The following is an 11,969-nucleotide window of genomic DNA, read 5'->3' on the forward strand; positions in this document are numbered from 1 at the left end:
TTCTACTTAACATGTGTCTGCTTAATGGAAAAAAAAAGGCTAATGGTTGGCACTGTATCATGTTCTTACACAGGAAACATTTTAAACTAAGGAATGGATGGGCAGGAGGCAAGAGACCCAGGAGTGCTTTTTCCCAGAACCTCCCCTTTGTAGATAGGATTGAGATGTGTTTGTGGACTGGGAGTTTATTCTGTTTGTTTTGTGTCTATATTGATCAGGCAAATCCTACAGAATTTTCTATTTCTTGCTTAGATAATTCATGATCTGCCTCCTGTCTCTGGCACCTCTGGGGCCTTGGCAAACCAGGAGGTACCTGGCATTGGTGCTACCAAACCCATCTGTCCTAAATCTGCCTGTCCACCTGCCCATCACCTGTCCTAAAATCATGGAAGGAGTGAGAAAGCTTTCTCCTTGCTCTTGTGTTTTTACCAGGGTAATCTGGTAAAAGCAAGCAGAGCCAAGCTCACTCTGCTACAAGTGGGATTGGGATTTTACTGATGTGGAAAGGTGGTTGAAGAGACCCAGCCTCCAGACTTCACTCATGGTTGCAGGGCTGGTTAGAGCCCATGATGTCAGTGCAGAACTACCAGCTCTTAGTAGAGGGGGGACACTGTGTCATTAGCTGCTGTGTCATGGCAATCCTGGACTTTTCCTGGCCACCTTCTGTAGTGAAAAACCTTTTGGAAGGTGGGGAAACACGGTAGATTTGAAGAAACAAGTGTCCTGTGTGCCTCTGGACTCTGACCTAGCAGGAGGTGGGTAACCATGAACCTGTGGTTCTCTGTCACCTCAGGGCTCATTCTATTCAGTTCCTTTTTTATTTCTTTAATAAAACTACTAACCAAAAGAACAACTGTTGTGTTTCAATCTCCAATCCAAAGTTGAAAACAATGTTGTGAAATTGCCCGCTTAGCCTAGATCTGATTTTGCTGTGTCAGAGGCGATTGAATGTCAAAGGAAAACTAAGCATATGGTGGTGTTTCAGCAAGAAACAGCCAGGTCAGAATCTGAACCAGACAGAAAATACTGGTCTTGACTCACTTTCAAGGTCCTCTCATCTCCTAATTCACGGGAGTTTTTTTGCTAGTGGCTTTAATGAGAAATATCAGATCCTTATTTAATGGGGATTTCTGAACTTGTGAAACACATACTGTAAGTGTCCCTGTGGTCAGTGAGGGTTCTTCCAACCCTACTTTGTGTCGTAGAGGATGAGGAAGGAAGTTTTTTACCAGACGTGTAGGATTATTTCTCAGCCAACAGGGCCCCACATATAGACATCTTACCTGTGGGATCTCAATAGGATGGACAACCCCAGCACAACTGCATTTACAGGGACATAGGGGAAGGAAGCTGGATGGCTTTGGGTGGATTTAGGCATTTATGCACCGTGGCCCATCCTGTAAAGGGATTAAAACAAGCAGTTTTTCTTTCTTTTCCTTTTCTCCCTACAGACAGAGAGTGTAAGGACTCTTGTTTTGCAGATAAGCACTGCTTGTGATTGTAGGAGAGGAGTTTCCCGAAGCAGAATGTAGTAACCGAAATGAAATGGAACAAATGCATCAAACCCAAGGCATTTAATAAAATAAAACATCTCTTTTCCACCCTCTCCCCTCCCCTCCCCACAAAAAACTGGGTTAAAAATATGTAGCTATACACTGGTTCCAAAGGAGACAAAATTCCTTCTTCTGGGGGTACAGAGTAACTTTTCAAAACAATGCAGCCCACTAGACAAACGTGTTTGGGGGGTTGGACGGAATAGGCCAGGCAAGCTTTCTTTCCTTGGCTTCTCTGTTAAAAGCGTCATAGGTGGAGTCTTTGGTGACACTTTTGGCTGTAGCTGGAATATCTGCAATACCAACATGATTTTTTTTTGCAATCCTGGAACTGGTGGTGATGGTGTATGCATTGCTTCTGTAGCATTTCATGGCAGACATGCAGAAAGTTTCTTTCATCCCTCTTCTGAAGTTTGCATTATAGATGGAGTAGAGGGTTGGCTTGGAGGCTGAGGAACTGAAAGAGATCCAGGTGATGGCCAGGAAAAGCAAGGAGCTCTTTCTGTAGTCTGTTTCCTGTGGGTGCCACAACTGTACCATGAAGAAAGGCAGCCAGGACAGGAGGAACATCGAGTTTAACATTAAGAACATCTTGATGGTTTTCACTTTTGTTCTCGGAACAATATTTGTTGTTCTCCTGACAGTCATTCCATCCATGCCTATTCTCCAAATGTACTTAATGACTTTCTGGTAAAAAAGGATAATAAAGAGTGATGGGATCATAAACACCAAGAGGAGGTGGATGATACTGTAGGCAGATCCTTGCCAAGAACTGGGGAGGAAGAAGTTGCAGTGCTGGTCGCTGTTGGAGCCGTAGAGAAAACAGGCCGGTGACGCAAACAGAGCACCACAGAGCCAGGAGGCCAAAATCATTTTTTTGGCTTTCCCCCTGGACACTTTGAAGCTCAGGGGGTAGACAATGGTGTAGAATCGATCCACGCTGATGGCGAGGAGCACGTAGAGCTGGACGCCGGGCGTGAGGTACTGGATGTACCTGACCAGCCGGCACACGCCGCTGCCCAGCACCCACCGCCCGCAGCTCAGCTGCAGCAGCAGGAAGGGCGCGCTCCCCACGCTGCTCACCAGGTCTGCACAGGCCATGGACACCACAAAGTAGTTGGTGGTGGACTGTGTCCTCCTGCTCCTGTGGATCACTAAGCAAACCAGGAAGTTTCCCATGACAGAGATCAGCCACAGCACTCCCCAAACCACGCTGGCGGCTGCGATTTCCCCCGGCCTCAGCCCATACTCTAGCAGAGAGTGGTTCCTGCTGGGGCCAGCACCAGGGGCTGGAAGTTCTGCCATCTCATAGCCAGCAGGAGGGGAGGAGGCTTTGGGGCTGCTTGTGTTCTGCATCAGGAGCAAGGTAAAGAGAAGAACAGGACCACTGCTGTTATCCATGCTGTGAGAAAACTTGGCTACATCTTTTGCTCAGGCTGCAGACAGAGAGGAGAGAAAAGGTTTTGTTGAATACCTGTGCATGAAAAGCCCATCTTAACCTACCAAAGAATATTCTCAGTAGTAGAAATATATACTCTATTTCTGTATATTGTATATTCTGTATATTTCTGTATATTCTGTAATATTCTGTATATTTATATTGAATATTGTATATTTCTGTATACTGTATATTGTATAGAAATATATTCTGTGTTTCTCAGCTAACACCAAAATACAGCTTCTGGGTTCCACTGCAGGCTGTGTCAGGGTGATCCCAACCCATTCCTTGGCTGGTTTGAGGTGCCTGCCAGCCTTTCAAGCCCTTTCACATCCTTTCACTTTTTTCCTCACAGCAGCACTCCACATCTGCACCATGTGCACCATGACCCCAGCCCTGCCTTTGTGGGGGGGATGAGAAGGGCAGGACCCCTTGGCCAACACAGAGGTTCCCCAGGTAATAAGAGGCCACAGTCCAGAGAAATTTCTGGACCATTACCATGTATGTCCACCAGCCCTGACCAGACCAGGTTATAGCCCCCTTTTTTTTTGTGTGGTTTTCCTTGGAGCAGGATGTCTGTGGTGGGAAGCCCTTCCCTTGGGCCTGGGGTGCTGCCCAAGGAGACTTCCCAGGGCTGAGTGGCCTCACCACCAGCTCCACACCTCTGGAAGAATGACTGCTCTAATCTGAAGTGATCCTTACACCCTTGTGGATGAAGTGAGCTGAATTTCTGGAGCCCTTCAGTGAGAGGCCTGTGAGGTGTGCCCTTTGGGCCATCGTTCTTGTCCGTGGAGTAACGATGTCCCCGAGTGGTGACACCAAACCTATCACTGTCAAATGTCGCTGCCTGTGAGTTACAGTTTGTCTGAGGGTGTTACCTGTGTGAAATTGTTCTCCTGCACCCTCCTGGCAGGCACACCACAGATTGTGATGGGTGTGGCCTCCTGTTCTATGCCTATATTGCTAGATATTTTCCAGTGTTGAGTTTAGCCGGATGGTTGGGTTGGTTTTAGCCTGTAGCAGGGATAAAATGGAAAAATAGCTAATTTTAGTGGCTACACATGTGCAAACAACCTGCTGCTGTCTGATGTCCTTTCAGTCATCATCTTGACATGCAAAGCTTTTTACTCACTAGATATACAAAGCCTTTCCTATGGGTCTACTGTGAGAATGCTGAACTCCAGAGCTTGATATTGTGCAAGACAAATCAGGATTCAGTTAATGACTGGAAGATCAAAAAGTTCATCCAGGAAGCCAAACGAACAATTTCAAAAAGCCACCACCATCCTCCTCAGCTTTCCAAGTGATCCAGGTTCCCAGGTTTGCCTTCTGATGGGCTTTTCCCAATGCTTCACTGATGCTTTTTGCTGTGCCTGCTCTGGCTCTGTATCTACCACCTATAATTTTCTCCTTGTCTTCCTACTCAGAGTGAGGCCTGAAAGCACAGAGCCACAGGATGAATTTGGGATCTTGCCCCTTGTGTGTTTTGCATGTCTCCTTCAATAATGCAGTGCAAAAAAAAAAAAAAATCATCAGATGTGGAGAAAGAAAAGAAGTAACAATTTCTTGGTGTGGTTATAGAAGATTATTTTTCCTCTAGCTTTTTAGAGCCTGTACTTGCTGTGGCTGTTTGTGTCATGTGAGGGGGCACTGTCAGCAGGTCACACATTGCCCCTTGTCCCCTCCTCTGCTGCAGGGCTGTGGGTGCTGCCCAGCCTGGCCTTGCCTAATCCCCTCATCCTTGGTTGCCCTCCCTCTTTGTTTCCTTAGTGGCTTTGCCTGGCAGATGATTCCTGATTTCTCAGAGTGCTCCTGCTTGATTTGCTCACCCTCCTTTGGATGGATGTGCCCCCCTGGAGAAATCCTGCTGGCAGGGCATTTGGGCTGCTGTGTCTGGCAGAGTGGCAGGATGCATTGTCAGTGCAACCTGCTAAATTACCTGTTAGAATTATCTGTAATAAAACAATACACGTGGAGGCTGTTAACTAGATAGAAAGGAACGTTATGGGATAATTTTCTTCCTTAGTTTTTTGTTTTATTTTTCAAAAAAGTAAAATGTGATCTGATTAACCACTGTACTCTGTCATTCCTGCATTCCTATTCATAGGTATTTTTTTCTTCAAATGGACCAGAAACAAATTTCTTTTATTTTAAATGATCTCTATTCAAGCCTATTTTTCCTATGTGGCACTGAGATCAGGATCATGCCCTGATTTAGTACTAAGAACCTGAGAGTCTATGGTCCAGCATATATTTTTCTTCAGTGACAAATTCTGCTTTTTATGAAATCTGTTTTTTATAGCGGAGACTTGAACTTATGTATTATGAGTAATGCTCCAAAAGGAAACAGGATCATAAAAAGCTCAGCATAGGCACAACTCTTTATGGATCTGAGATGCAAATAACTGGAGATACCATGGCGTGCTACATTATTTATCCCCAATCCCCATGTCTATATTTGCTACACGGTTTGCTGAAATATGGTTTAAGTGTTTGTGAACCATTCAACTTGCAAATATCAGGTCCATAAAAACCAGTGATGAGTTCCATCAACTCCCTCTGCCCTGAAGGTCCATAAGCAAAAATTTAGAAGCACAACAAGTAAAAATTATGTATAGCAAGTAGGTGAGGCCTAATTACACTTTTAGTTAACAAAAATGTTTGTATTAATTTTCCCTTTAAACCAATATAATACTGACCTGAACGGCTGCTTTCCAGTAATTGTGAGTCTGCGTGGATTCAGCAGTGCCAAAAATCCCACTTTGTCTTTCAAGCATTTTAGAGTGGGAATCCTTTTAAAACTGGTATGAGGCCTTTCTGTATTTCTGTTTAAAAACCTACTTCTTTGTGCATTAGCTTTGGAAAAGAAAGAGCATGAGAGATGACTCATAATCATTGAAGAGGGGTTTCCTGGTGCCACAGTTCCATTTTACTGACCTTAATTTGCAGTTTGGAAACCAAATAGCCCCATTTTGAGCTGATAGCTCTCCATAACAGATCTGTTACTTAGAGATTAACTGTTTGAGCCACAAAAACTTCATGCAAGCACTGCCACGTCTACTTGGCTATTGCACAAAGCCCATATGGCACAGTCACTGTGTGTTTGCATGTTCGCTGTCCTGTCTAAAATTGCAGCACCCATTGCAACTTGGAAGAGCAAAACCTACTAAGATGCTAAAAGAAATGCAGTAAATGGGATTTTTAAAATGTTTAATCTTAGGAAAAAGCATTTTGTTTCCCAAATAGTGTTTTTCAAGATTAGAAATGCAGCTAAATAAGCAGATCATTGTATGTTACTTGACCTAAGCACCAGCAGAGGGGCTTTTTTATTCAACATTTTTTACCTCTCTGTATCATAGCTGCAAAACATCAGGCAAGCATTGGCCCAGCAAATTATTTCAAAAGCATTAAGCTGGTCATTTACTGCATAAACTTTCCTCTCTGGAGAGTATCTCGGGAAGAGCTGCCAGACTGGAAGAGAAATGCTTCATCTAACTGAGTGTAATCAACGTTAGGAGTGTGAGTAAATTGAATCAGAGTGGGGGAAGGGGGCTTTTGTCTGGCTGTGAGATGCTGGAAGGTGACATCCACCCTGCCTAAATTCAGATGAACTGCCCTGTGAGTGCAATGTGCCAGTGCAGAAATCCCTTTGTAGAAGAGCACGGAGTTTTAGCCTCTCTCTGTCCCTTGCTGTGCAGAGATGCTGTTGTGCATATTGAGACCATTTAGTCCTCCTGCTTCCTGCAGAGGAATGCAGATGCACATGCTTCTGCAAGCACTCAGTTTCCCTGCCAGTCCTTTCCTCTGCTCTGGTGCTCATAAAAATCCTCAGCTCTTTGCCCTGCACCTCTTACAAAGGCATTTCTATTCTCTGGGCAGCTCTTCTGAGCAAGGCCTGAAAATCTCTCCTGGTGGATGTGTTCCTCCTCACGCTCTGCATTCCAGTATGTGGGGATAGAAAACAGCTGCCCCTATTTTATCTGGAGAATAACATGTTTTGAGTGCAGTGAAGCCTTTGAGATCCGTACCCACACCTCATGTGCTGCTTTCTGCTCTCTAGCTTCACCCAGCTGGTGGAGATCCTTGTCCCACAGCGTGGACAACCAAGGATGACATGGCTGCAAGCAAGGATTGGCTCTTGGATGGAGCTCTCAGTGCTGGTGTGGACATGGCTCAGCTGATGGTAAAAGCTTCTGAGCTGAACTGATGAAGTCCAGTTCTGGGCCCCTCAGTTTGGGAAGGATGTTGAGATGCTTGAGTGCATCCAGAGGGGGCAATGAGGCTGGAGAGGGGCTGGGAACACAAACCCTGTGAGGAACGGCTGAGGGAGCTGGGGGTGTTTAGCCTGGAGAAAAGGAGACTCAGAGGTGACCTTATCACTCTCCACAACTCCCTGAAAGGTGGCTGTAGTCAGGTGGGGTTGGTCTCCTTCTCCAGGCAGCAACTGGCAGAACCATAGGACACAGTCTCAATCTGCATCAAGGGAAATATGGGTTGGATATTAGGAAAAAGTTTTTTACTGAAAGAGAGATAAAGTTCTGGAATGGTCTGCACAGAGAGGTGGTGGAGTCACCATCCCTGGATGTGTTTAAAAAAAGACTGGCTGTGGCACTGGGTGCCAGGGTTTAGTTGAGATGTTAGAGAACTGTGGTGGTGTTCACAGGGGTCCCAGGATGAGGGAACAGATGAGAATGTTGACTCCATGTTTCAGAAGGCTTGATTTATTACTTTATGATATATATTATATTAAAACCCTACTAAAAGGATAGAAGAAAGGATTTCATCAGAATAGAAAAGGAATGATAACAAAGGCTTGTGACTGACGGAGATAGTCCAGACAGCTGGACTGTGATTGGCCCTTAATTAGAATCAACCACATGAGACCAATCATAGATCCACCTGTTGCATCTCACAGCAGCAGATTACATTTTGTTCCTGAGGCTTCTCAGCTTCTCAGGAGAAAAAATCCTAAGGAAAGGATTTTTCATAAAACATGTCTGTGACAGGGAATGGGTTGGACTTGATGATCTTGAAGGTCTCTTCCAACCCAGTGATTCTGTGATTCTGTGAGTAAGCTGATCTGTAGTTTTGCATCTTGCCTCAGGTTCTGAGGGCCTAGCCTGTACTGAGGAGCGAGGTCATAGGAGCAGGAACTATGGATGGAATCAAATAAAAGAAGGAAATGTTCTAATTTTCAGCACATCTAAAGAATATCTGCTGTATGTTGGAGGAAATTCAGGGCACCCAGGCAGAGTCAGCCATCGGCTTTCATTGGCTCTTCAAGTTCTTTTCTGTTTTAACAAGGTGTTGAAACTGAGGACAAGGATATAATAGTGCAACAGCTGCTGGGGCTGCAAAAAAAATTATTTCTTTTACTGGCTGCTTGGGGAAGAATCCTTTTTCAGCTTCATCCTTCTAACTGAGCTTACTGAGAAGTGAGACATGCAATAGCTAACTGGAGCAAGAACAGGGTCCATCTCTTCCTTCTGGGACTGTCAGCTCACACCTGGAGCACTTCTGTGACCTGGAGCAATTGATTGGTTAAGGGCAATTCCACAAGGTATGATTCTGATGACCAAGCAGGATTCAAACCCCTACACAAGCCCCAAGTCACTGCATTTTGGCTGAGTCTCCTTAATAGATGTTGCCATCTCCTGAAGTTCACTTTGGTTTTAAATGCTCTGAGAGCAATGGCTTTTCCCTGCATTTGGAGACAGTGAATTTTTTTCATGTAATTACTGGGGGTTAAGAGTGACCTAGAGGAAGTTACTGTAGGTCTATTAACCTGGGGTAAGTTGCTAAAACCCAGCAATATTCATGAACCCAGACCTTGAGAGGTTTATTCTCGGTTGGCACTGAGAAGGAGCCCTTACTGTAACTGAAGATACACCCAACATCATGGTCCAGGTACAGGCAGTGGTAAAATGTGAGCCAGATCTGCACTCAGTGTTACCCAGACAGACACCCTCACCTCCTCAGAGGGCACCACACAGTTTACAAACAGGCACACAATGGTTGCAAGTCTCTTCTTGGGGATGAAACTCTTGCCCCCAAAGGACAGCTCCTCAGGTTTAAGTGTTTCAGGGCTTTATTTTATCCTCCCACTGCTGGGATTAGTATGCAAAACTCCAGATTAGCCCTAAATGCCTAAAAATGATGATCTAAAAATGGTGGCAGAACCCAGATCTATGCCCAGTGTGACTGTGGGGGCACGAAAAAGTGGGAGCAAGCAGAAGAAGGACTGACCTGATTTCCAACTCTGCTGTCACAACAGCTTCCACCTACTGGAATAATCCAAAAAGAGTGTGGAGAAGCTTGAAATACATCTTTGGAGGCTTTTTGTCCTCCCTGATGGGGATTGAGTGTGTCCTTGGGCATGGCTAGCCTGTACCCTTCCGTGATTCAGAGGTAAAAATATAGCTGCTCTCTCCCACGTGCTTGCATCAATTTTTGGCAACACCAGGCCCTGCCCACAGCCCAGCACATCCTTCTGCTCGATGTGAGGAACATGGTGCTTACCAGGGCTGCTTTGCCATGGTGGGTGTTGACAGATAAGCACTGGTGAATCTCATGCCTGGCTGGTTTCTCTGCCCATCTCCTGGAAATTCTCACCCTCTCCCCCACAGGGAAAATGCACCAGCAGCTACAGTGGGCAGCTCTCTCACCAGCATGGAGCACAAGCTTTCCCCCTAGGAGAACCTGAGGATTTTTTTTTTTTACTGTTGGTTTTGTGTGGAAAGGTTGTGTAGAAAGGAATTCTTGACAAGATGTTCTTGTGCAAACGGCTTTCTTGTCACACAAGGTGTTTGTGTGGCAGCAGGATTTTTGCTCTGGTGTGATCATTTGGGATGTGAGAGCTCCTGTCATGGGGCTCTTGACCCTTCTTGGTAACGTGGAACTGGTGCTCACAGGGCACAGGTGACAGGGAGTGGGGTGGCAGTGGTGGCTTATAACCAGAGATGCCTGAGGTGCTTCCAGGAGAACTTATCTGATAGGAATGAGAGGAGCAGACCTTCGTGAGCAGTAGAACAACTCTCACACTGGCCTCTGCCTGAGGATACAGCCATTAGGGACAGCATTTCAGTCTTCCTACACCTGCTGGGCTGGAGAAGCAGGGAGGGCTGAAGGCCGTGCACAGCCCAAAGTTGGGTTGGAAATGCTGGATGTGGAGATGGTTGTGGGAAGGGATCTGTCTGCTGGGCAGGGCTCGGGGAGGATAAAAGCAGCCACTGAGGCAAGGTGTCAGCCCCTGATCTGGAGATGCCTTCATGGACAGGGTGCCAGTTGCAAGAACTCTGCTGCCTCCCATCTTTCTAGGGAAGGATGGAAGCTGCTGGAATGCAGAAATCCCAGGCACACGAGGGCTGCGTCATGTTTTGGTGCTGGGAGAACTGGTGGGGAGGGTGAGCTGACTCCACCTGAGGATGCTGGGGGTTTGTTCTGCATGGTCTGACTGAAATGGCTCTCTGTCAAACACCTGAGAGAGGGTGCCTGGTGGGGCTGCAAAGGAAAATGCAGGTGGAGGTCGCAGGGTGTGACCTGGGTGTGGAATTGCACAGCACAGCTCTGCAAACAGGGGACTCGCAGGAGAGCTGGGCGGAGGGAGAGTCTGCAAGCTCTTGTTTTGAGACAAGGAGCACAGCCCCCCAGATTGGTCTAAAGTGTAGAGATTCCTCCCCTTACTGACTCATCTGAGACCAGGATGCTTAAAATAAATCAGAAATCAAGCTTACTCATAAATCAAGTTTCAAAAAATATCCATATTTAGACACCCAAATAAGCTTTTAAGGATGCCTCTGGGTTGGCAACCAGTTTTTCTGCAAACCAAGCCACTTGTTTAAGTGGTTAAGAGCGACTTTAACAACAAACCTTCAAGAACCACATCTGAGAACCTTTGCCAGAAGGAACTGGCTATGAATCCAGCCTCATACACACAAATGGCCTTTTGAAAGCAGAAAGCAGCTTTGCTTCCCCCTTACTCCGTGGAGCCAACATACTGTTTGACATGCTGGAAGCCAGCTGGATAAATGGGAAATATTGCTATGCATTCTTAGAGAGTCTGTGCCTGAATTAGCTAAACCAGAGCAGCCCTCTTGCCTGTGCTGGCTAGGGATAAACAAAGATTGCTCTGCCTGTGGGATTTCCCTGAGTAGCTGCACCAAGGCACCCACGGGGAAAAAAGGGAGACTGCGCTTTCAGGAAGGATGTTTTCAAATTAATGACTGAAAAATACAAAAGCAGCTGTTCCACAGCAATAACGTGAGGGAGGAAGAAGCTGCTTGAATGTATTTAGAGACAGAAAAAAACAGATGAGCAGATCACTCCATTGCTGTAAAGTAATTTTCTGTTTTCACGGAACTGATGTCAGGAGATCGTTTGAAACAAATAAGCAATATAATTGAAAGATAATGAATATAGATAGAGAGAATGTAGGTTTGTCCAGAAATTATAGGTACTTATTCTGCAGCAATTCTACACATCCCCCTGCTTTCAGCAGAATAAGCTTAAAATTCAAGCCCCACAGAACATTTTCTGCTGAGGAATGAGTCCTCCTGGCTAAACCCCAAGTGATTTAAATGCACATAAGATAAATAACTGGGAAAGATCGGCGGGGAGAATTACCCCTTTAGCTACAGCAGTGCTCAGCACATCCCCCATGCACCCACATACCTGCTCCAAAGCATAATCCCAGGGGCGCTGCTCTCCTCCTTGCTCCGCTGCTTATCCCAAGAGAAGTCCCGCTCATCCTGGGAACCCGGGGCTCCCTCCAGGGCTGCTCGCAGAGGGAGGGCCGGGCTATTCCGGCGCTCCCCTGCACCGGAGGGGAGGATGACGTTGGGCAGGGGTGGCCGCTGCCCGGCTGCTCTCGCTGTCGGGCGGGATGCGGATGGAGCTGCCGCCCCCGGCACGGCCCGGGCGCCGCTCCCGCCCCGTCGGGGCATCAGCACCGCGGACAGGGCCGGGGCGGGGACGCCGGG

General features: G+C 46.5%; 1 protein-coding gene across 1 annotated transcript; it reads right to left on the bottom strand.

The window, feature by feature from the left end:
• Window positions 1-1,634: 1,634 nt before the first annotated feature.
• GPR19 (G protein-coupled receptor 19) lies at window positions 1,635-11,959 on the bottom strand. Its single transcript, XM_031057038.1, has 2 exons — window positions 11,662-11,959; window positions 1,635-2,989 (listed from the first exon to the last, which is right to left on the bottom strand). The coding sequence occupies exon 2, from the start codon at window positions 2,952-2,954 to the stop codon at window positions 1,725-1,727; it is 1,230 nt and encodes a 409-aa protein (XP_030912898.1). The 5' UTR covers window positions 2,955-2,989; window positions 11,662-11,959; the 3' UTR covers window positions 1,635-1,724.
• Between the last annotated feature and the right edge of the window lie 10 nt (window positions 11,960-11,969).

The sequence above is a fragment of the Geospiza fortis genome, unplaced genomic scaffold (assembly GCF_000277835.1).
Source record: "Geospiza fortis unplaced genomic scaffold, GeoFor_1.0 scaffold10, whole genome shotgun sequence".
Lineage (NCBI taxonomy): Eukaryota > Metazoa > Chordata > Aves > Passeriformes > Thraupidae > Geospiza > Geospiza fortis.